This window comes from Hippoglossus hippoglossus, chromosome 7 (genome assembly GCF_009819705.1).
Source record: "Hippoglossus hippoglossus isolate fHipHip1 chromosome 7, fHipHip1.pri, whole genome shotgun sequence".
NCBI classification, from domain to species: domain Eukaryota; kingdom Metazoa; phylum Chordata; class Actinopteri; order Pleuronectiformes; family Pleuronectidae; genus Hippoglossus; species Hippoglossus hippoglossus.
The window spans coordinates 22,860,910-22,887,232 of NC_047157.1; the positions used below are offsets into that span (position 1 = coordinate 22,860,910).

A 26,323-nucleotide genomic window follows, 5' to 3' on the forward strand; every position below is an offset into this window, starting at 1 on the left:
ACTTTTTAATCTGCCTCTGCAGAAGTGCGTCTCGAGAGCTTTGTCAGGCTCTGACGTCACTTCCTTCCTGACTAACCTCCAACAATGCCTCCTCTCGTGTGGGGGAGTGGGCGTCACTTTCAGGGACTCAAACGATGATTGACGCAAGCGACTGTGGTTGGTGGGTCAAGCAGACCGGGGTCTGTGTGGGTACTGACATACAGTCAGGCCTGTTGAGAGTAACGGCAGCCCACGGGGAAAGTACGCGCAGCAGGTGGTGCTCGGAAGTTCCACTCAGGGGTGTTAACTGTGTGAAAGCCACTGCCGTGTCGATGACACATTTGTTGCTCTGGGGATATAATAGATACGTTTTACAGTGCATTTGACATTTTTGAGTCGTCTGAAAGTTCAACAACATGACCTTCTACTCAGTGACTGCTCATAAACACCTACTTGGATGTGTCATACATTTAATATACTAAAGCCTAATTGAATTTGGAATTTACTGACCAAGGTGATTTCCAAAACACAGTTTATACTTTTATAAAAACACTCAAAACAAGAACATACAAATGAATGAGAGATTTGATGTCTCCATCTAGTGGCCCAACCTAAAAAGAGAAAAGTGTATTTTTCAGATCTCAGTTAATATCCAGGTGATTATCACTGAAAATGCATCAAAATTTTGAACATATATACTTTTATTCATATATATAATAAATTTCTATGTACAATTTATTCTTCTTTTTGTAAAGAAACAAAATTAAAGAGAAAGCTTTGATTGCAAACAGTGTTTCATACTAAAGGGAGGGAGAGAAAAAAATGGAAAAGTGCTAGTGTGTGTGTGTGTGTGTGGTCTTCCTATGGTTGTGTGGACATATACGGGCTCGAAACCATCGTTGTGGGGACATTTTGGGACATTTGGGCCAATCCTCACAGCTTCGGTGCCGAGTTTGGTTTTACGGTTTAGGTTAGAATTAAGTTAACGGCAGGGGGAGGAGTTAGGCATATATGTGTGATGGTTATGGTTAGTGTACAGACCCAGGGGAGGCATTATGTAGAATGAGTGTCCTCACAACAATAGAAAGAGCATTGTGTGTGTGTGTGTGTGTGTTTTTTCCTTCTTATTTTCTATGTTTTAGGTAGATACAACAGGGGTTTGCCATTGTTTTACAAGGATATGAGCATCTGAAGGCCAGGACTCCCCTTAAAGTCACTTTGAACTCGCAAAAATGAGAAGTGTCTGATGACAATCATGAGGAGATTTACATCATAAACAGCTTCCAAATGTCCATCATACACAACGTGAGGCTTTGGCTTGTAACTTTTTTTTTTCCGAAGCTCACACTCGAAAGAGTCACGACGATGATGCTTGAACAGCAAACTGGTTCTATCTCACGCCAACCCTGTGGAGTTTGCTCTCGCTGCTGCGGTGGGTGTCCACTGTTTGCAATCCTGTACGTTTGTTGATTCGCTCACGTAGAAGTGTTTGAACTGAACTGTCCGGAGCGTCAGGGTTTAATCACCGACAGGAATAACGATACATTCGACAAAGAACAGCTAGGACAGTGGGAACTGGCCACTGGTTCACAAAGGGTGATGTCTGATTGTCTGTCAGTCAGTCGAAGTAGACAAAGTATGACACCATCAACGCAACATGGGCACATAAATAACATCACAAAATTTATCCAGTGTACGGATTCTTCCTTTAGAACGTTTGGCAAGAGGTAACGCCTCCCCCTCCACAACAATGGTAATACTTTAAAAACAAAATGTATTCATAAAACGTCTTTTCTTTAAAGCAGTTGAGACAGTCATGCAAGATGCAGCCTAGTTAAGCTGCGGGGCCCTCCCTTGTTGAAGAAATCCACCGTTTGTCAACTCAAGGTTAGTCTTGGCAGGTAAGAACTTAAATAAAACCGGTGGCAGTGCCACACCTTAAAGGAAATGGGGCCGAAAAAGGTTTAGTGAAAAGAGTAAAAAACGTTCAGCTATGCACAGATTTGAGTCAGGAGATCCAGTCCGAGTCCAAGGCCCCGAAAAAATTAAAAAGTTCCTAAGTGCGGGTTGAAGGTGTCGGTCTGGGTCCTGGGGATTGAGATCCAGGCCCCGGACATCTTAAAGGTCTCGCAGAACAGAAATGATCCTACGTAGAGTGCACACTCCCGAGAGCATGTCTGCGCGGCAGCTTTAAAGAATCACCACATTGAATACCATTCACGTTTCACAAACTGTACACGTCACGTCAATACAAAAGAGGGTTTTCAGTCGCCGAGGACCCGTGTTTGTAAGTGTGAGAGGACTCCCCTCCTGCTGTGCTCGTGCCGCCCGCAGTCCTTTGTGTGGACATCAGAGGGAAAGACAGACAGCAGGGGGTTAAGGTGGAGGCCCAGTCAGTGTCTACATTCGGAACTCAGAGACAGAAAAGAAAGGGAGGAGGGGACGGGCGGGTTCGTGGAGAATTGTTTTGTGCTCGATGAGTTTTCAAGGCACTGTCCTGTCACATGATGTCAACAAAGAACTCACAGGGATTGCCCATAGCATGCTGGAAGGACTGGCGACTAGCGGTGAGCTCAGGAGGAACGGATGCTAACTCTCTCCCAGGGGGGGCTCCGGGGGGCGTGCTGCTGCTGACCGAGGTCTTGGGGGCCAGACGGGCCAGACAATAAGGAGGAGGCAAGCCGGGGGGGCCGTAGGAGGAGGCGTGGCTTCGCTCGCTCTGGGCGCAGGAGCCTGGCGCGGGCTTGGTGAACGGGGCGTGGCTGTAGGTGAAGGAGGGGTGGCTGTTCTGTGAGTGATGGTGGCTCCTGTGGGACTGACTGTGACTGAGACTTGATCGGGTGTGACTGTGGCTGGAGACGGCGTGGCTGTGATGGCTCATTTGGCTGGCGGACCTGTCTACGCGCCTCCCTCCACGGATGCCGGGTTCTGACTCGCCGCATGTTGACCTCTGAGCCTTCTCCTGTGGGGAGGAGCGTCTACCTTTGCCTGCACTGGGGTTGGATCCACTGCTTCGGCTTCCTGTTGAGAGGTGGAAACAAAACACTTTAGCTTGTCCTTCTGAAATACAAACACACTCAACTACAAATACACAAGCTGGGTCTCAATTCAGGTGCCGCATCCTTCGGAGGCTGCATTTGAAGAATGATTGCATCTCAGCGGCGCGACTAAGCCGTTTAATTTCGAAGGCTCCTTCAAATGTGGCTGACAACTGCTGTTTTTCATCCCCAACAAACAAAGGCTCCAACAGGTTGATCCTTCCTTGCCCAACTTATCCCAGGATTCATTGCGCTTTGGGGACGAACTGTTTTTCAAAGAGGTAATTTCGCTGGCAAGCAACGAGACGTCCAATGCTTGATTATCACACTTCAACTTGACCGAAAAACTAATAGTGCACATGCTAAAAATACTTTCTCGGTGTGTCCAACTGCATCTCTGTTGCTAGGCATTAGCAATGAGGATGGGAAAAGTTGGCGACACCGATCACAGAAATCCTCTGTAGACCAGACCAGGAGGTGGTCTATGTGGGTCGGGTAGACTGCGTCCCCCGAAGGATGCAGCCCCTGAATTGAGACACAGCTACATCACCTGCAGCTGCTTCAGAAACAGCTGGATTTTATTACTGATCAATAAGGAGGCAGAAGGTCACACGTTAAACAAAATATATTGTACAAGCTTATTGAAGCCTTCATGAACGGCTGCAGACACAAACAGGCAGCGTCTTTGTTGTTATATATATATATATATATATGTATAAATGTTATTTGGTGCACATTTTGTTTAAGGTGTGACTAATTATTTTCTTATGCTGTTCTTATCAAGAGTCAACAGTCAAGGGCAAACAGAATTGTCTCAAAGGTTTCTTCCCCCAAAGTCCACCTGCAGCAGCTAATCCCATGGACTTTGATCTGATGTTCATAGAAAACACCCAAACATTCACAGATTAGAAATAAAAACATGATACACCCGCACCAGAAAGACACTGCTACACAGCACTGTGTGCACACTGCAGAATAACACAACTCTTATTATATACACATTGTCACTTTTGTTTTAAATATATAGGTTTGTGTCACGTCTCAGTGCTGCTCGTGGGAAACTGATGGAGGTGTACCACGTTATTGCAAAATCAAACATTCCTCGATCTCCCACTTCTGCACTGAGCCCAACAGTACTGGGTAGAGTGGTGCATGATCGCCCCCTGTCTGTGGGAATGATAGCACAAGCCTTGGAGTGATCATCCTGCGTCATGCACCTCCCAGCACAGTATGAATGCATGCCCCCCCCGAGGTGCAGAGAGGGAGAATGGACTGTCGGGAGAGTCACACACAGGAGACAAACGGACGAAGGTAGACGCATGGGATGGGCGGAGAGAAAAAAATAAAAATACCTTAGAACTACAGTAAAATAGGTGGAGAAAAGAGGGATGGAAAAATAATCAATGGCTAAACAGAGAGAGAGAGAGAGAGAATAAGAGAGCAGCAGAGGAGGGGAGGGGGTTAGCAGGCTTACCGGTTCCCCCAGTGTCCTGGGACTACCTCCTCCTTCAGTCTAACGTTGCCCAGCAGAAACAGAGGGAACAACAGAATTACACACACCTCCCAGCCCGGCCCCTGCCCACACTACCTAATGTGACCCGTCTGCATCTGGCCCATGGGCTCATCACCTATATTACCCCCCCCCCTCGCTGTCATTGGTCCTGTTCTTGTCATCCAACTTAAAAAAAAAAAACATCCCCTCAAAAATGCAAACATGCACACATTCAAACAAGCAGGCAGCCGCATCGTTACCAATGAGCCAATGCCAAAAGAAAAAGAAAACTGCAAAAAAAATAAATCTAATGACTGTTCCTGTTCTTGCAAAGGTGGCAGATAAACCAATAGAAAGAAAGACAACCAGCTGAAAGTAAGACGTGAAGATGAAGTGGAGGAATCACTCGAAAACAATGGAGATTAGACTGATGGATGGTCACATGAAACTCACCATGATCTGTCTGCACTGCCTGGTTTCAAACATATAGTGACACGTATGAACCCCCCCCCCCCCCCCCCCCCCCCCTTGTTCTCCGCTCTCCCTCAACGCAGGTGTCCACAACCATGCAGCAGCCACACAAAGCACCATCACGCTCAAGATGAAGACAAAAGCGCACTCGAGAAACTGAAACTGGAGACGGATGGATTTGGCGCTGATCATTTCAAGCTGGCGACTGATTGGATTTATTTTGTTTTGGAGTACACACCCAGTACTGCAGAGCTGTCCGCTGCATGACTCAAGATGCTCATGATTGACCTTGACAATACAGGACGTGTTTTAGAAATTACACATATTTCATTAAGAGAAATGCAGTTTAGTGTGAACTTCTCAGCTTCTATTCAGATACGTTAGCATTGGAGTCAGACTAGTGGTGTGTCAATACTGACGTGTCATGTTGCATGTTGAGTCAAATTATCACATTAATCAATTAAAAAGCTGATGGAAAAGCTCAACATAGGCGCGTCTCTCCCCTCCTCCTCCTCCTCCTCATTGCTCACCCTCGCTGTTGTGGCTGCCTGCGCTCCCACTGTGGAAACTGTGGCACGGGTCGGAGTATCCTGGCGGGAAGCTGGGGGGCGCGGAGGGAAAAGGAGGGTAGGGGAATGGCTGCCCGCCCAGGGGCCAGGGGTTGCTGGTGGGGGGGAGCGGTGCCAGGGTGTCCTGCTCGGAGCCTCCGCCGCTGGATCCCTCATTTAAGTTGAGCGACGCCATGTCTTATTGGAGAGGGAAAGATTTAGTGCAATCCTTATACTCATTAAATCGAGATGCATTATTGACACAGTGAGAGAAGTGGCCGTACTTTGGCAGAGGTCCCCGAACGTGTAGTAGCACTGTTCGGAGAAAGTGATCTTGTTGACGGTGTGTCTCAGGTAGCCGTGTTTCAGGAGACTGCTCGCGTACTTCCTCGCATCCCGCCGGTCCTTGAATCCTTCTACTCTGGAGTAAAGCCAGTCTACCACGTCAGCACCTGAAATACACACACACACACACACACACACACACACACACACACACACACACACACACACACACACACACACACACACACACACACACACACACACACACACACACACACACACGCACAGACACACACACACAGACATGTAGTCTCCTGCTCTGATGTGTAGAACAGATGCTAGAAAATACTGGTGATATACACAATATCCACAGTGACCGCACTGGCTACAGTGAGACGAGCTGCACAACAACTTTGAACAAAGTTAGTGGAGTTAATGCTGAAACTATGCAAGAGACTTTTCACTTCTCAGACTTAATACTGAGACTTGTATAGTTAAAAAGAAAGATTGGAAATGATATTAGGAATAATACAAATCTAGTTTGTGATTACAGATTTGATAATTTTCTGAATTTCTGTCTTAAATCCCACATTTGTATTCCACATCTTTAGCAATTACCAATAAACTTGTGAGTTTCTTTATTCTTCTTTCATGGGTGTAAATTTTGAAGGGTTACTGGGGCACTATGGTCAAAAGACAGCCCCAGGGTTCAGAGCAGAAATGAAACAACACAGACCTGTATGAGTCGTACTTCCAATAAATTATTAAATCTTCCTCTCAAAGAAAAACTTAATTTCTGTTTTGTTTCCACACAATCGAGCTGTACTTACCGATGACGGCGTTGGCGATTGTGATCTTCAACCACATCCTGTCTCGAATCTCTAGGCCGGAGTCCGGCAACTGCATCACCTTGACGATAGTTGCCATGTCCGTTTTACTTGCAGATAAAGGCAAGTCGTCAAACTCTGTCACAGGGAGAGGAGTTTTGAGAAATTCAAAATGTTGCAAGGTTATCATAATCACTCCAGAAAGGATGTTTGTGGTTGGTTGTTTTTACCGTAGTGCGGGTAAGGTCCCGTCAGGGCAGTGGTGTGTGAAATCCAGGCTGCAGGGTCAATGGGTCTCACTGGTTCAGCTGCAAAATGACACAGTTAAACCTTCGGCATCAGTTCCTCTGCTCCAAATGTAATGAAATATATTTGATCTGTTTTATGTATTTGCTAAGAAGAATTAAGATCTATATCCACATGACTGCACAGGTCTTACCACGAGGGATCGTGAAGTAGCTTCGTGGAGACGGGTCCCAGCATTTGGCAACGGTAAGACTAATAGGACTGGAGAGAGAATATAGTAAATTAGTATAAATAATGCAGAGAACAATATAGTATTTCACAAATAAAAACACATTAGTAAAAGAATAAAAACACTAAACGTGACAGAAATTCAAGCATGACCACTCATTACAATAATAACAACTAGATTTAGGTAAAAACAGGGAAAGCAGTACGATAAAAAACAAGTTTTAAGCTTTGATTTAAAGGAAGCTATTGACTCAGCCTCAACATGTCTCCTCCTCTTATGAATATTAACCCTATTAAGCCGTTTAAAAACCAAAAGGCAAAGTTTGTTAAAAGCCAAATAATGCAACAAACAGAAATGTGCACTGTCAGTACACTACTGAGCCTATTTCCTTGAAATTATGTGGAGGTGTGAGGCGTGACCCAAAGAAGAACTCGTTACATTTTGGAGCAGATCCAGATAAAATGTGGAATTTTAATGAAATGGAATTTGTGTTTCCCTTTTCTTTAACGTCACGAGACAAGGGCGTTTTCAACTATCACGTTGGAAACTGATTTTTATCAGGAGCTCCATTTCATGCATGAGCATAGAGATCAGGTCAGTTTCCTGAGGATAGCACTTACAACAAGTCAACGCAAACTGACTCCCCGAGATGATCTGCTTATTTATGCTATAGAGTATAAGTGTGTGTGCTTTGAAAGCTTGGGGCAGGAAAACAGCTGATCACAAACTTTTAAAAGAGGTCACAAAGAGGGTGCGGAAAATCTAATCAGCAATCAGGAAATCTAAAAAACAAAGTGTAGTATGTGAGTCAGCAGAGTTCATTCCTCCGCCAAGGCACAACAGGCCTCTTATGAAACCACATTTAGATTCACTAGATGTTTATCTGGATGTGCACACACACACATGAATATCAGGCCCCTTAACGTGCCTGATTTTCCATGAATTATTCTCTGAGAAATCAAGGGAAGTGTTGAAAAACCCTCTATCTCACCATGTTAGAGAAAGAGAAAAATAAATACCCCACCCCTGTATAAAATTTCATGGAAATCGGTTAACCAGTTTTTGCATAAAACAAACAGACACAGCCGAAAAACAAAACCTCCTCTGGCCGAAGTTACAACTGTTTTAGCAACGATAGATACACTTTTAGGGATGTGCTCATATTTTAGAGTCATGACCTTTTCTCAGCAGGCTTTCCTTTTAATTCTTTAAATCCTTCGACTACCAGAACAGCAGCCTCTCTGATCCAGTGTAAGATTACACCCAACATACAGTGGGGTTGCTCTGTAAATCTGATCTGCGGCTGAGAGCTAAACGATCCCAAACGCTCAGGAAGTGATCTGAACAGGTTTTAATGTTCTTACCCGGTTTTGGAAACGATCTCTCTGAGAATCCTGACGGCGTCGTCATTGCTCATGTTCTCAAAGTTCACATCATTCACCTGCCAGACACGAGACAAACGTACATGATCAACTCCACGTGTCAGATTCCACTCATTAACTGTACATTGTGTTTTTCGTGACTAAATCGTTATGTTTAACCTCTGCTACACAACTCAATGAGCTCACACACATTAATCTCTGCCGTGCTCAGATGCCTGCAAATCCTAAGCTACTTTCAACGGTCAAAATAAAACCTATATTATGAATGCTGGTGCGGCAGCAAAGTGGAATCAGCCGTTGTGTGTTCGACAGTAGGTGGAGCCACTGAGATCAAAAGAGAAGCAAATGTCAGGAAGGAGAATTAGAAAAAAGATCCTAGTGACGGAAGTGGATTTTAAAAGGGCCACAAAACCTACGTTCAGCTTTCACACTGTGAATCAGCAGCAGCAGATGTGTTGTCATCACACCAAGCACTGATATTTACCACAAAACTACATCACAATTACAGAATTCTTGTTGAATGTTAATTTGTTTAACTGAAATCATCGGCTCATGTACCTGGAGGAGCATGTCTCCAGGTTCTATTCTCCCGTCAGCAGCCACAGCTCCTCCCTTCATGATGGAGCCGATGTAGATGCCGCCATCTCCCCGGTCATTACTCTGACCAACAATACTGATACCTAAAAAGTTGTACTTCTCTGTCAGGGAGAAAGCACAGGATTATTCTAGCCATGTGTATATATATATATTAGAAATTATTGGTGTAAAGCTGTGATATAAGCATTATAGTGGTGGACGTATCAGTTCTACCCATGTTCAGTGTGACGGTGATGATGTTCAGGCTCATCGTGGAGTCGGTGATACTGCTGAAGGACGAGGACTGGAAAAAGCAGGAGGAGGACATGAGAATATGTAGAGCAACAAATAGTCAATATCAATCAGCTCTCTCATCTGTTTCAAACTCAAAAAACGTCAATTTCAATTTCAGCTGCGGCGGATGTCACGTGCTCACCCGGTCTATTTTGGCCACTTTGTGCCTCCGTCGGCGGCGCTTGTGTCTGCGCATCAGGTGCGAAGAAGAACTTTGTTCTGTGGAGCTGCTGAGCCTGAAATGCAGAAGGAGAGAGGAAACGAAAAAGAAAGAAGGAGACAAAGATAGGATGTTAAAATAAGATGGAAAAAGCAAATGGCCGAGGTGTGTAAAACAAAATGACCTGGTTTAAGGTTAAATGATCTGATAATGTTAAACATAAACCATTTAAAAAAGTAAACGTAAACATAAATGTATATCCACAGGTAGACAAAATACAAAGTTTGCAGGACAATATGTTAAGAGACTATTTTACTATAATCAAATTACATTTTTATTTTGATATTTGACACAGAGCTGATAAGTGTTATTAGTCCATTTGCAAATTGCATCTACAACATAATTTCTCAGTGTTTACGATTAGATTATTTTTTCATATACTGTGCTGCTAATTAATATTTAACTGAATGAGACCCCCCATGGAATTTCTGGCCTGGTTCAGTATCTGAATTTGCATTTGCTGATATAAAGAATTACTTTACAGAATACACAATGCAGAATTAATGCGCATTTACATTTTACAAAAGAAGTAGACTCTAAACTAACAAAGATGCACTTCTGTAGCAAATTGTGATTTAAAGAAGTATCATGAATTAGTGATGGATCCGCCACAACTAATGCAAAATAAATGATAAGTAAAACTCCCCCAAATTACTGTACGACACTGAAATAACTGAGTTTCAAGGGGAAACACTCAAAGAAATGATATCTACTGCAGAAATAATATATTTGGGTGTTTCTATTTTTTTTATAAACTGAAAAAAACAACAGATATAATTTCAGAAACAAACAAATATCTACAGATACAAGGGTCTGGGTGTAGATGAGGAGTGGTGTGTTACCTGCTCGCATCCTCATCCTCCTCACTGTCAACAAAGGAGCTGGACTCCAGCTCACTGCTCATTACTGAGGCGCTGTCGTAACCCATGGCCGAGTCTCTGGCAGTGCGCTCTGATTTAGAGTGACCGTTGATGCGAGGGACTTGAGAGAGAGAGAGAGAGAGAGCAGAGAGAGAGAGAGAGAGAGAGAGAGAGAGAGAGAGAGAGAGAGAGAGAGAGAGAGAGAGGGGTGAGTCAGACAAGAGGTCATGTTGTTCATCGAGGGGTTAGATCAGAACGAGGGGGAGGACGTCTATGTGAGGTTTTTCAATCAATGAAAATCAGAAATCAGAGTTTACAGACTGAGAGTGGAAAGAATGTCACAGGTTCAGTTCTTTGAAAAGGTAGAAATACAGATATTTGGGATTTATTCCAAGTCGAGTGTCTTACTGTACACAGCTCTGCATTAATTCACTTCCTTACAGAAAGAAAAGTCCCAGGTACGACCACCCTGTCCACCTCCATACGTACATTGCCACTGAGGTGGGGATGTCTCAGGGTAACAGCGGATTGGGCGGAAAGATCTCATAAGGCCAAGAGGGCGTGGCACCCAGCGTTTTCGCCGAGAGCAAGCAAAACATTCCAGCAATGTGGCAGTTCCCATCGCTGGCTCCGCCCGGGAGGTGCTCTTATGAAAGCTGAGCCACTGCACATACGCACTCAATCAGCAGAGGGACATGACATCCACTGAGAGGATTCACTCAAACATATTTCCTCCCGCGCTGGGATGACTGCCACACCAGAGAGAGCAAAACAAAGGAGAAACACAAGGGTGCAGGTTCACAGGCTGAAATCTGTGTCTTTGTGCTCTGCTCCGTCTGTGCTAGTCGTTCTCTAGAACCCAGCCTGTGCACCACACGCTCTCTGCCCACCGGCCGGCTGCTCGCAGCTCATCTACAACACAGGCGGTGACACAAACAGGTGATCAACATCAGAGATTATCATTGACGAGTGAATATATAAAGTCGTTTCTAAAGTTGTGACGTTTAAAAAGGAATAAATGAACAGATAAAGAACTCATTAGATAAAAGCCAAAGGAACAATTTAACATTAAATTACATGAACAACATAAACATTAACCACAAAACGCTCACTACAAGTAATAATAGTTGTAACTTTCAAAATAAAACACCTTGGAATAAATGAATAAAACCTCCAGTACCATATAATGTCAGATTCCATCAACGGACATAACACAACACAAATCCCTCTCACCACAGAGAAACGGCGAGCTCTCATCCGACGCACGGACAAACTGAGCTGAGAGTCAGGAGAAAGTATTTCCTCACCCCCACCTACCCCTCCCTCCCCTCCCTCCCCTCCCTCCCTCCCTCCCATCGCACGCAGCTATAGAATGACTGCTAATCTGCTCCTGACCAATCAGTTGATGGTTTTTCTCCCCCACAGAGGGAGATAATGTGGGATTGGAGATGATGTGCCGTCCTCTCTCGTCTCCGCCTCAGGTGAAAAACACCATCAGGGTCGTTAAAAGCTCAACTACTTTTGAGCGGCGTCGGAGCACGAGAGACGGGATTTTAAGACACTTTTTCTAATAACGCAGGACAGCTGAAGTTCACCAGCTGTGTTTGTGCTTCGTGATAATACTTTAACACAAGCGTAAGTGCTCCGGCTTAGCCATGTATGCTTTGACTTCAACCTCCAAATCCCAGCAGCACTGAGCAGCATAATGCTTCGTGCAGTTGTTCTTTTTTTTTTGAGGTATTAGATGTTCTCTGCTACGGTGCAATAACCGAACATCAGAGTCTTGTCTTACGGCCTCGAAACGGATCATATCCCATAACGCCGTCATGCTGCCCTCGGGGCTCTTACACCTGTTCATCCCTCCTAAAATTCTCAACTGCTACATTATTCATCCATTCACACTCAAACGCTTCAGCGCAGACAGAAAAACAACAAGGGTTTGTGTTTACCGGGGGCAGAGCACTTTACCTGATCGCCGTAAAAACAGCGAGCATTCACACAGAGACAGGATCACTTGAAGCGTGTGTATAAGGTGACAGGGGAATTCCTGCTGCTGCTGCTGATGCTGCAGGCAGTGAGGTGAAGAGGCGGGGTCCGGCGCCGACTACGGCTTCATATGTCTCTACATTCAGGCCATGTGACTGTGACGGAAACCACTGAGCAGAATTAAATTCCACTTTGTTAGGTCCTGCTACTAGATTCATGAGCCTTGGAACCACAAGGAACACACGCCCAACTAAGACAACAAGTCCCGTGGAAGGGCGAGGAGATGTGAGGTGAGGAAAGAGACACTGCGTGTGTGTTTGCGTGTGTTTGCGTGTGTATGCGTGTGTGTGCGTGTGTGTGCGTGTGTGTGTGTGTGTGTGTGTGTCTGTGGTCCAGGTATTACTCATGTTGTGGGAACCTAAATCTGTTTAACCTACACTGTCACATTATCGGGACTTGTCTTCCTTATGGGGACACAAATTTAAATCCGTAACATAAATATCATTACATTTTAAGGTGAAGACATGTTTTAAGGTTAGGTTTAGCTTAATGTTAGACAAGTAGTAACTATGGTTAAGTTATAGTAAGTTTTCAGGAAATATATGTGAATCAATGTAATGTCCTTGTGCTATAATGAGGTAAAGGTACATTTCCTAGGTCCTGGTTAGGGTTAGAGGCACGAAGTGAATTGTGTTTAAGTCAGGGTTGAGGTTAAGATTAAGGTTTTGGTTAGGCTGTCCACAATGAATGGAAGTCCATGTTAAGTCCTAATAAGAATAGGTGTGCCAACCTGTGTGTGTGTTTGTGTGTGAGATCCTAAAGTAATTCTCTATTCTCCATTATCTGTGCAGGAGGTTGGCGGACGGACATAACGTTCATTAGACTCGATGTATTTCCGTATCACCAGCACAACAACAGATGTGCAGCTGGCAGTCGGCAGCTGTGGCTCTGACGCTGTCACCGTCGACAACACATCATTCTGAGCCGAGTCAAAAAACAAACACACTGTCCAAAGTTGCCCAACAGTGAGATCACGATGAAATCAGTCGATAGAATAAAGTTCCCAGGTTGCGAGACAGTTGCGGCTCGTCCTACAACCACAACCTGATGCTGATACTATGTGATACCAATTGCACCACATAAATTAATGAGTATTTGCTTAATGAGCCTGGAGCGCAGGATACAAAGAGCCACACTTGCTGTGAAGAGAGGATGAGGGGAGGCAGAGACGGAGGGAGACAACTGGCTTTGCAGGGAGTACAAAAACAACAACAGCCGACTGCATCAGAGGCTGCGTCTTTATTACTTCCTGCCATGAATCCAACTAAAAATTGCCAAAAATCGCTATTTGCCAAGAACAGGGAGAGAATGAAGTGGATATCTAAATATTTCAGGTTTGATTATGCTGGTAACAAAACACATCTTTTTTCCTGCAGCCTACACTGCTCTCTGTTGTGGACAGAGCAGATATGGGATGTTGCCTGTTGAGGCTGTCATATTAAAAAAATAGAGCCGGTAAAGCCGACAGAGCAGTTCAAGCACGTCCTCTGAGGGATCAGGGAGAAAGCGTTCCTCCTCCCGCCAAAGAAATTGCTTCAGTAAAAATACCAAAACAATAAAGGAAAGATGTGTTTGCACCCGATAACGGTTCTTAGGGCTTATGAAATCAACAATCTCATGTCCAGGTAGATTGTGGATGGCAGGATTTGTATCTCAACAACAGCTGGAATAGACTCTCCTCTGATTTTTCATGAAACACAAGTGTCTTCTGACAGGGTTTCATCATTGGACAAGTTGGGAGTGTGACGAGCACGTGGAACAGCCTCTGACCATAAACCTGAGCCACACAGGAGACAGCGTGATAATCTTCGGGGAGGAAAGTGGATTCCAGAATCTTTGACTAACAGTCGAACTGATTCACCTCTTACTTCTTCTTTACTCTCGAACGTTTGAATATCCGCTCCCCTTTTTTTTTTGTGGAGGTGAGTGACGTGTGCAGAGTAGAAAAAGTTTGAGTTTGAGTAAGAGGCACCAAAATGTAATAAGTTGGGATGACAGGATAATTGCATTTTAAGGATCCGTCTGCTCCACGCTGATAATACTCACGCTCAGTCTCTCGCGCTCTCCTCCGCGCGCGCTCCCTCTCGCGCTCCCTGCGGTGGCTCAGCAGAGACTCGGTGCCCGTCTCGGTGTCCAGGCCGTCTCGACTGCTGACCGCGTTGGCACTGCAACACACACACACACACACACACATCAGAAATACTTCCCTCAGATTCATAATGATGCACAAAAGACACACTCTCTGCCTCCCTCCCAGAAAATCTTTCAGATTAATTAACACTAGTGAACATAATCCCCCAGCCACAATACACTTCTGTCTGTTATAATATCAGTTTGCTTGCCATTCAACCTTAGGGGAATATGGAACTCATATTATGACTGTTTCAAATTCAGTCCCTCTGGCCAAAACAGCACTTTCATTGTTCTGCGGTATGTGATGTGTTTTTTACTAAGTGTCATTAATGACCAGATACCCTGAGAGGGAGCCATTCTGCACAATACTTGCATTAATGAGACCTATTGAAAGCCCAGATGGTGCCTGGAGCGTGATTGGGACAGAGACAGACAGGGGAGGATGACAGATTGCATTTAAAAAAAAGCGAGAAGTGGTAGATCAGGTGTGGGCCGAGCGGTAAGACGGCCTGTGTACTTGGGGTCTGGGAGGAGTCTGAGGGGCTCTGGAGGGGCTGGAGGGCAGATAGTTATTCTGTCAGAGGGCTGGAGACGCCGTGGCCTCAGGCACCAGGGTCAAGGGACGTACACAGCCACCAGGCACCGAGGAAACTTGAAGCCGGTGAGAACTCTACTCAACCCTGTCAGTCTGTCACACACACTTAGACATGTGTGCAACATGTACTTTACAGCTGCATAAATAATAAAACTTGCATTCATGCCCACTCACGCTCACGTGGAAGAGCCCGTAAAGTATACGGACACGTGTTGTATTCGTAAATAAAGATAAAACACAAACATGATCCTGCAGTGGCTGCATTTGTTTCCCTGACACACCTCAATGCCGATATGCGAGAGATCAATGCAAATTAAAAACCCAAAAGTGGACAGGATGCTGCGTCTGCTGTGTCCCCTCAGCGGGATGAAGTGCTCAATGAGCCGTGCTTACACGCTCCGGCTGCAGAGTGCTAATGGGTGCACCTGGGCAGGACCTCACCAGCACAGATCACCGCATGTTTGCAAATATCACCAGAGTTTGGATTGCGTTTCTATCGGTGGCGATTTGGGGGGCAGCGTGACGACTGATGTGGCGGTGACAATCAGGCTGTCAGCGGCAGCCGAGCAGCCGGGCGGCAGGCCTGCTGATCCGGGGGGGGGGGGGGGGGGATTATCCAAGGCGCTGGGCTGCAGCTGTGAACAAATGCCACCTCCTTTCAACCCCCTCCCCACACACACCCACCCACCCCACTCCTCATTGCTGCCAATAGCCACCCCCCCCTCCCTCTTGGGAAATGGAGATGGGCGCTTTTTAATGTACGTTAATCCGGATTACCAGGCAGCAGCACATCAGTTGTGTCCATTCGCAGCGACACCTATTCTGTGTGCTCATCAAATAGAGCCATTCACGCCGACAAACACATGAAATGCATGAATAAAGCACAAAGGGAAAATGAAGTGGTAATAATATTCTAGCTATTTACAGAGAGCGGTAAAAGGTGGGAGACTAGATTAATTTCAGGGGGGAGAGAGGGCGTTCGCTGTGGGGAATTCAGCACGCCGTCTGAGAGAAAGGCCTCTGTCCGTCTGACTCAAAGAGAGAAACAGAAAGGGAGAGTGAAGGAGGGGGCGGCGAGGGGGAAAATGACGTGGGGGTAAAGGGGGCTGGCGCGCTTTCGTTTCACTCCACAAGGTGGCGGTAATCGTGGTGAGAGCCAGGGCCCCGGGAACAATAAAACCATCAGGATGGCTGACAGGCCAAGCAGCAGGGATCAGCCCATAGAGGGCAAAAGCGAGCTGAGATGTCAAACAGTGGATAAAGAGATACACACAGACATGACAGATTGCTTGTTCTCAATATAGAGCCGCAGCCGTATTGCTCTGGTGATGCGATGGCAACAACTCTCGCCCCCACTGCCCCCACTGCCCCCAGTCCGTCCAGTTATATTTAGCCCGGGACGTCTCCTGAGCTGGTGCAGTGATATTCTGCAATCTGCCAGGCTGAAGTTTTAAAGTCCGGGCTCAGGTAACCAGACTCAGGCTGACAGGAGCATCTCAATTTCTCTGCTTTCAGGCACCACTGTCTTTTTCAACCACATTCGCCTTCATTAGCCGAGTATGGATGAGTGCTCTGAGTGACTGGGTACAAAGGGCCTCACTGAGTGCCAGTATTTGCCTGAAGATGTTTATGCCGCAATGGCTATTTCAAGATTCAGCGGCAGTGGCGGCTCACGTTAACATAGACGAGCGTACTAATGTCGAGTGTAGGGAAGGGAGCAAACACACAAGTGGGAGAGCCGTTCATGCATGTTTACGCTCTCAAGCTGTAGCATATGTCATATTAACACACGGGGCCACCTACACCTCCCATATGAGTCCCATGATGATGAGCTCTCGTAAGCAATCCTTGTTCCGATTAGCACATATTTTGTTCGCTGTGAAAAAGAAACGGTGTGCTTGAATACATCTGCCTACATGCATGCGTGTGCAATTGTGCATGTATGACGAGCGCTTATCAGCCTACTCACTGGAAGGAGGGGGGGCGGGAGTCTCCGATGCCTCCTGTTCTCTCAAGAGGAGGGGGCAGCTCCGGGTGGCTCTCCGTGCACTGAGACCCTCCATCAGAATGAGCACTCTCTGCCAGAACCAACTGAGGGAGACATGGAAAGGTTCATTAGAGGCTCGGTAGAGGAACACAAACAATAATAAATACTTTGTTGGATGATATAGGCGCCCATAGAGCGGAGGGGGGTCGGGGGGGGGGATCAAAAACAACCCCAACACACTCTGCGATGAACACGGTGATGCTGCCCCCACGGAGACAGACACACGGGGAGTCTGTGCACGAGGAGCAGCGGTGAAATGAGATGCTGAAAAGCGGCCTGGAGATGACTGGTGGCGACGCATAAACAACTTGAGAAACACGGCGAGCGACGCAGAAACTTAAAAGACCTCACTGCTTTTACCCAGTTGAGTGTCAGTACAAAGGATGATGCACAATGACCCATAGATTCGGCTACTCTGCTTTCATCTGAACCAGAATAATGAGAGTTAAAGCAGGCGGCCGAGGAGACTAACAACTGTATGGATGTGATTATTCTAATGTGAGCTCAGGGAGTCACAGGTGTCATCGGGCTCTTCAGTGAACTCTGTTCCTGACTCTACTTTTTCTGGAAGTATTTCTGCAGTTTCTTCTGAGTCTGGTTTTCTGTCTGAAACACATCAACAATGGGTAAATTTCACTTTGGTCCTTGGCTCAACTGATTTATAGAAAATTGCTATAATAATAATAATAATAATAATAATAATAATAATAATAATAATAATAATAATAAACTGTATTTGTAAAGCACCTTGAATACAATAAATGCAGCTTAAAGTGCTTCACATACAATATAGATCCAAATAAAAACATGTTAAAATGTAATTCAAAATCAGAAGAGAACAGATTATATATATATAAAAACGTCTGTCATCAATACCTCCACACATTTAAAGATTTAGGATTTTTTTCTTTTATGACATTGATTTCTAAATTCCCAATTTTAAATTTGGTCTCACCTAATCTGTGGAGCTCACTGGATTATTTAATGTAAGATAACATGTGACCAGCTGCCTGGTGCAACTTAATGACTGTAATGAATGATCCATGCACAGTAATATGGGGTTTGGGTAGGTGTCTCCCATGTTTTACATTTTATTGTCCTTTTCCATCGTTTAATTGTAAGTATTCTATTAAAATCTCACAGAAATAAAAAATTTAAGGCACCCATGACATTAACTACATTTCTTATTCATTTTAAACATAAAAAGGGAAGAAAATAACCTGTAACTGGATCTAATATCAAGTAAAAGAATGGTATTATTCTTAATCACAACACATTTCAGCAACATTAAACCAAACTACACATAGAATATTGCATATATTAAAGTTTAAATGGTGAGCCCTGTTATTACATAGTAACTACAATGCATAGTGACACTGAGGAAGATGGTCCCTCACCACCTTGAAGCCACCACCATGTGGCTGAGTCTGACCTACGACCTCCCTGAGGAGGAAAGTAAGCAGTTAAAAGTAAAGAAACGCAAAAAGGCTTTCAATTAGAGCCAGTGTGAGATTTGTCTGTTCTGGGCTACAAACGCATAGTGGGCTCCATGGGAGATGGATGTAAATATAACTGATGAATATTATAGTTTGTCAGTAAACTCGACATACTGCTCCTTTAAATGAACGGCCAGTTAAATTAGATTATACTTTGCTCTTAATCTTCCATCAATATTTACAGTAACACCAAAGGTTCTGTGCAGTGTGATAGATTTATGATTAAGATGTAAATTCTCCTCTTACGTGACAGATTGATTTGTTATACTCAATCGTCCCTTCAGGGAATCTCTTTATCTTCTATAAACACAAACAGTCGATAGAGTAACCTCTATCGGTCAGGATACACTAGATGGAACGATTTATTGTTTTATTGTCGAACTCAGCAAACGGTGATTGTATTTCGTAACTGTGGCTAATTTTACAGTTGAGATGAAAGCACTCACACCTTTAGATCTGCGCTGAACAGGGAGCTGAAGGTGAAGAGTGTCTAAAAAGCTGCGGAGGCGTTACACAGCTACATTTACATGATCCATGAGTGGTGCACATTTCTTTGGTCCGGAGCTGAGGCTGCTGGGAGAGTGGGGCCGCACGGGCGCACCATCAATCTCACTTACCCAGGACACTACTCTCCCGTTGAAGCAGGGCAGCTTGGCGTTGTCATCGGAAATCTCTTCTTTGACCACCCTGGGGAACAGGCAGACAGATACGGTTAGGTTCAACTGACCGGGAGAAGGACACGGAGTCAGCTGAACGACACAAACACACAGCACAGCCTGGAGACACTTCACTTTCCTGCATCGCTGACAAACACTGAGAGGTATTCACGACTTCTCCACATGGCTCTAAAACACATTAAACTCAATGAGCAGCAGCGACGTCGGTATCTGTGATTAATGAACGTCGTCTGTGCAGTTACACTAAACACAATAATGAGATAAGAGCTGGCTGCTCAACCTGGCAAGGACGAGACCATAAAACTGTAATGATTGATTCTGACAGCAGAGGTGTTTCACAATGATCCACTGTATACGATAGATAGATAGATGGATGGACGGACGGACGGACGGACGGACGGACAGACAGACAGACAGACAGACAGACAGACAGACAGACAGACAGATAGATAGATAGATAGATAGATAGATAGATAGATAGATAGATGGATAGATAGATAGATAGATAGATAGAACGATAGAACGATAGAACGATAGAACGATAGATAGATAGATAGATAGATAGATAGATAGATAGATAGACAGACCGACAACAGGGTGTCACGGCTCAGTAGTGTATTAATAGAGTGATCCGGTGTGTCAGCCTCAGCTCGGCTGTAAATTCTCTACAAAAATACCTCACAGTTACCCTTTGACCTGCTGGGACACAGTTCAGATCACCTGCCGGGCTCGAGTGTGACGCTCTGGTAGCACATGAACACATGAAAACCTTACACAACGACACGGGGCCTAAAACAACCTGATATATTTACCGGTTTCCAATTTAATCCCTGTGCGTCTTAACGATTTCCCCCAGAAATTGTATATCCAAGCATTTCTGAAACATGTGGACATCTCATATTAGCTTCTCGGCTTTGAACACGGTACATGAAAGGGTAAAAGCACGACTCTAGGAGAGCAGGACAGCGTAAGAAGATTTCATGCCAGGGGTGTCTCTGACGGCGACTTTACAGCTTTCTCTTTCCACCTCTTGTTTGCCAGAACTTCCCTGCGACTGACATGATTAGCCAAGCTGTGTTGTGTGTTTTTTTTTTGTGCGCTGCCGCTGCTGTGGGAGCGGTGTTGCAGGGAGTGGTGGACAGAGATAACGCAGCGCTCTGGCTGGAACTGACGACCACAGAAGTCTGCGACTGTGGCCTGTTCCACCTCGGGGAGGAAGAGGGAGGGAGGCGGAGGCAGACCCTGCTGGCTGCTTGTTAGGTAGGAAGTGTTTGCATCCTCTCTTTCAAGCATGACCAGCTGTAAGGTGACTTGCGAGGATGTGGGAGTGGCCCGCGCCAACGAAATTTCAGCAACGCTCCCTCTTCCTTATGCCTGACAAGGACAACCAGTTCCACTCACACGGTTCACAGACGTGTTTTACAACGTCTGAACGTACCAGCATGCAAAATAAATCTGTTAAACATTTATCCATCTGTTGAGAGGGCTGGAAACTGGAGGACAATACCAGTTATAACAGATGACGTCTTCGATGTGCCGTGAAATACCCTTGACCTGCATTCCTTTCAGCTTCCATCTGATATCAGGAGCGTCCGTGTCAGTTCCACTTCTGAACTCTTAACAACCACAGACACACACACACCATGTCTAGAGAAGCATGTGTACGCAGGGCTCCAGACCGGTGAGCCTAAGGAATAACAATAGATAATTTAGGTGCACCCACATTTTTTCACTCCACCTTTTGGCACCACAATATTATTATACCTTTTATTGACAGCTCCCATTTCTGAAGTAGGGCTGGGTCACTGATTTCCCAATTCGATTTGATTCCGATTCACAAGGTCTTGATTCAATTCGATACCCAATTGGATTTAAAGTTGATTCAGTTCAGGATATTTCTTTGTACAATGAGCTTTTAGGTTTGTAATGTATTAGGTCTGTATTCCAGCTAGGATTTTGAGTGTGTGTGTTTGCTCCTGTCTGTCGCTCTTCACACAGACAATCACTTGTATCACGGCCGATGATGTCAGGTCATGAATCATCGTTCCGATTCGGAGTCGCACCCCACCGAGTTTTGTTCGGTCGCACTCTGGAGCCCTGGTCTGGTGCTGTCACAGATTTGACTTCTTCGAGCTGACAGCTTTATTAGGTCTTAACAGATTTCACAGCATAATGACACGAGATCTACCACTGAATATTCCACTGCCGGGGATATTTGTGTAGCTGGGGAAGATTAGACCTGTTTGTTTATGCTGTGAGAGACGGAGAAGGGCTGGGTAGTTTGCAGCCTAAACTAGAAACCAGGCGCATGAGAAGAGCGTTCGCCAACACCGGCCAACAGTCCAAGGACACTGCTGGGGCTGATGCTAATGATACTATAAACAGGGAAGCAAAATATTTGCAGTCAAATAAGATTGTGAATAGATTTGTGACAGAGTGTCTGACTCAGTAAACATGCTGGTACATTTAATACTGAAACCACGAGGTTTACTCAGTACCACAACAACAGATGTTCTCGTTGTTTTCCATTTATAACGTCACAATAAGACACTAATAGAGGGATATTATAGTGTCACTATAACAGTGAGAGCTTTTATGTTAATGCTATGACGCCTGAGTGCAGTAAAACCTTCAAATGTTGAAATCTTTAAACGGCAAAAACAAAGTGTTGTGAGGCATTTGTGCAAAATAAAAAGCTGCAGATTTGTTTGTGCCCCCCCCCCCCCCCGACTACAGGGGCTTCAGCATCACTTCCTCAGCAGAGGAAAAATCCCCTTATACCAGCCCCCTATTTTCTGAGGCACAAACAAGACTGTTTCTTTCAGAGCTTCAGCTTGGCTGCTTCCTCGGCTCCACAGTGCCGCTGTGACTTGCATTATACTGAGGTCTCAAACCCACTCACCACCAGTGGCAGTGACAAAATAAAAACGCCAAATCATCACCTTGAAGTCTCCGGATAATAAAAAAGAAAAATGGTGCCTTCAAAACAACCCAGCCTCCATTAACTTCCTGTCTTATGAATATGGATGAATGAAGGAATATGACTAGAAGAAATGAGAAAAAAAACACTGAGGTGTGAGATGTACATAAAGAAACGTTCGCCGTTTTAATTTGCCGGAGAAGCCACAGCCCCTGGTTACACAGATTCCAAAAGGAGCTGAAATGGCACGTTCGCTGCAGTCGGCTGAGGCGTTTCGGGGGCAAGCCGTTTACCAGCTTCATGAGGCCATTGCTTAAAGGGCCGATATGGCCGGCACAAATGTGGTTCAGCAATCTCATAAGAAAATGGCTGTTTTTTTCCAGCACAGCAGGGGGTCTACTACAGAGGACCTTCCACTGACTGCTCATTTACATTTCAAACACTGTCTATAACTGCAAGGGATTTGATGTTTTCCCTCTCTGCTCGGCAGTCTTATTCCTCCCCAGCTAATTCTCCAGCAGCCATTCTGTCTGTGTGTGTGCAGTACGGCCAGCATGGCTACCACAAAGCTATCCTCCGTGCCTTTGACTGAGTTTGCTTCCATACTGTGCCAGTGCCATACGGCGCCTGCAGAGCCGGAATATTCAACCTTAACTCAAAGGCCCAAATGCTCATGAAGACGCCTTTATAAACTGTGCATAACAGCCCCGTGTGGAAAGAACAGTCCTTTGACGATGTCCAATTCACAGCTGAACTCAACATGCTTTGTTGATGCCCATGCAGGAGCCGGTCGGCCTTCTGTAGCCGTGTGTTCAGCAACATGGAACGCGTTCTTATGTGGTGAGAGCAAACATGCCCTGTTTGTTTCCATAATCTGCCTGTCGATCACCTGAGGCCCCGCGAGCAGCCCGGCCTGCAGTGAACGAGAGGCAGGAAGCCGGGGCTGGGGACAAAGCGGCGCACCGAGCCCAGCCTGCCACCAGGAAGAGCCGGCTTCCCTCACAAGGTCAGGCTGCAGTGGAAATGTGTGACGCTCGGCTCTATAGGCACTGCCTGCCCCCTGCATTTCCTCCAATCGTGTTTTGCGATTGCAGTGCGAGTTACTAATGTGTGTGGGCCCATGTATGACTGTTCAGACTGGAATGAGAAACAAGGCACTGACACAAATACGCCATTCCCAGCAGAGGCCTGATACAAGTGGATCTCACTGACCGAGGGAGCCAAGAGAGCTTTGTTGACCTGAAAATCAGGATGGGATGTTAAAACGATTGGACAAGGAAGGAACAAAAGAAAAGAAGAGGGGAAAAAGTGAGGAAATATGTCTATTATTTATGAATGTTGATTATTCCTAATGTGAATTTCTGGGGTAGAATTCACCATTAAAAACAGTATTTTTAGTTTTCTTGCATCATCTATAAATGATACGACAAGTTGTGCGTCATTAAATTTTCTTCTCTGGTTCCATAACTGATGCTACAACATAATCAGTAGTAAAATTATGCCCTTAGGTTTAAATAATTCGTTTCAGTTCTCTCCCTCCTGACTACCACTGATTACAATATTGTATAGTCTTTGTCCTCACTGCCTGTCTCTCCTACAGCCTTTACTTGAAATCTGTCTTTTTGAAAACTTCAGTCGCAGCTAATCGTGCGAAAAAACCTTGCAAATCCAAGGTCATGAAGATGTGGTTCAGCTCGACATCTGATCTCCTGACGTTTACTTCTCCACCTCTGGGGCAAATTACTGTAAATACAAACACTGCTGATATAATTGCACCTCTAATAGTCCCAATCACTGACTTGTGGTTGCTCTCCTGGGATTCACCTGCAGTCCATTATGTGAGAGTTCGTAAGCGTGCCCAAAGAAATTAAACTCCCCCCAGGCTATTTTTTAAAAAAGCAAAATAAATGAAATATAATTAGTTAAATTGATATTTCATCGGGAAAATCCCATGATTCAATAATCAGGCACAGGAGGAGGGGGAACCAAAACAAAACAATATGAAACCTGAGAACTTGAACATGTGGATTCTTTTGTCAGCATCGCTCTGACGTTTATTAATATGTATTGACATGATTACGGGTTAACACGGTGTCTGTGTGGAGCAGGGGTCCGGCTCTGCGTAATGCATGCGGGGCTGCGTCATTAGGGCTCTGGACAGATCCGGTATCACTTCAAACAGTGTGTGTGTGTGTGTGTGTCTGTGTGTGTCTGTGTGTGAGAGAGGGAGAGTGTGTGTGTGTGTGTGTGTCTGTGAGTGTGTGTCTGTAATAATGAGCAGGTGCCAGGAGCATGGAGGCAGACATGGCACTGTAGTTTGCACACATGTACAGATGTTGCAGCCTGCATCGTCTCATGTTGTTGCCCGTGACACGGCCTGTAGCCAGCTGTTTAAACATGCACTGCTATAACACAATATGACGGATTAATAACAGGGTTATAATAAAAATAATAATGATAATGATAATAATAATAATAATAATAATAACAATGAGCGACCGCTTACCCAAAATCCTGGTCCATGGATTTGAAGAAGAATTTGTAGCTGTTGACGGGTCTGTTGTTGAGGACATTTTTAAAATCCGCTAAGGTGACTTTCTCCGGAGACACGGACAGCTTGACCAGATACGGAGTCTCCTCCTCGTCTATGTGATAAATGATCTTAGTTTCCGCCATGAGCGTGAGGGGAGGACGGTCATTGACGCGGGGAAGGACCGAGGCGGAGGCGCAGTGGACGGGCCCGCTGTGCGTCAGCGGAGGAACAACACGGCCGCTCGCCGCCTAACACACAAAGCCTCGGAGCCCGCGGTGGAAAATGAAGCTCCGCGTCTCAGGCGAACAGGATCCGGACATAACGAGGGGAGAGCCCGTGGTGCTGCTGCGCCGTGCGTCGGTACGGTGGCTGTGTCGGCACTAAAACAGGAAGGGACAGTCCACATCCTTGCGTTGGGAATATCGCTCTTGATATTTTTTTTTTTTTTCCACCATGGGCGAGAGAGTGCTGTCATCTAGTGGAGAGTCCGGGCTGTGCGCGGGCCCGTGAGGAGCCGCCACCACCACAACAACACGCTCCACACAGGGAACAACACACACTGGTGTTCGTGCACATGTGGAGCAGAGAGAGAGAGAGCAGGTGCAGCTGTTTGAAGTCCAACGTGCAATCACAGAGGAGAACATGTGTCCAACATCTGGAAGCTCCATTCAATTCAAATCTAATTCATTATTTCATCAGTTATTCTGCTGATTAACGTCGTGTAGCTTATATAACGTGTGTTTCTTAAAGGTTCAGTGTGTAGAATTTAGTGACATCTAGTGGTGAAGTGTCAAGTTGCAGCTGAACACCCCCTCACCTCACCCTCCTCTTCCAAACAGGAAGGAGAACCTGTGGTAGCTTCAGTTGTCATGAAAACTCAAAATGTGTTTAGTTTGTCCAGTCTGGGCTACTGTAAAAAGCATGGCAGGCTCCATAGAAAACATCACCAGGATTATTTTATGTTAAACTTTTTGCCAAAATACATACTCCTAACTCGTAGAAAATGTATAGCCAAATACTATAATAGTTCAATTTTTTTTTCATATTATTAGTTTTATATACAGCTAATATACAGTATAAATACACACACACATATTATTATACTAATATGCAGCAGCATTGAGAGATTTGGAGAAAACCAGTCTAAAGCAGAAACTAAGCTGATGATTATATTAACTAATGTGGTTTCTGCTGTGAAAAGGCTTACGTATTATTTTGTCTATTATTACCAATGTGAATAATACTAATTCGAGGATTATCCATCATGTGATTAATTGCCTCATCGTTACTGAAATGTGACTGATCACACCAGGTCTGCTAATGTGCAGCATAGTTATAATGTTGAATGCATTAACAAAACATATGAAGAAGACATATTAGACTCTGCCTCACTCATTACTCTAGTGTTTTAATACGGTGCTGAATTACC

General features: G+C 45.1%; 1 protein-coding gene across 1 annotated transcript; it reads right to left on the reverse strand.

Annotated features, from left to right (window-relative positions):
• Positions 1–664: 664 nt before the first annotated feature.
• LOC117765361 (segment polarity protein dishevelled homolog DVL-1-like) lies at positions 665–25,317 on the reverse strand. Its single transcript, XM_034591890.1, has 15 exons — positions 24,868–25,317; positions 19,382–19,451; positions 17,191–17,312; positions 14,540–14,658; positions 10,430–10,568; positions 9,510–9,603; positions 9,308–9,377; positions 9,056–9,195; positions 8,480–8,556; positions 7,080–7,147; positions 6,871–6,948; positions 6,644–6,778; positions 5,813–5,980; positions 5,511–5,726; positions 665–3,000 (listed from the first exon to the last, which is right to left on the reverse strand). The coding sequence occupies exons 1-15, from the start codon at positions 25,035–25,037 to the stop codon at positions 2,480–2,482; spliced, it is 2,187 nt and encodes a 728-aa protein (XP_034447781.1). The 5' UTR covers positions 25,038–25,317; the 3' UTR covers positions 665–2,479.
• Between the last annotated feature and the right edge of the window lie 1,006 nt (positions 25,318–26,323).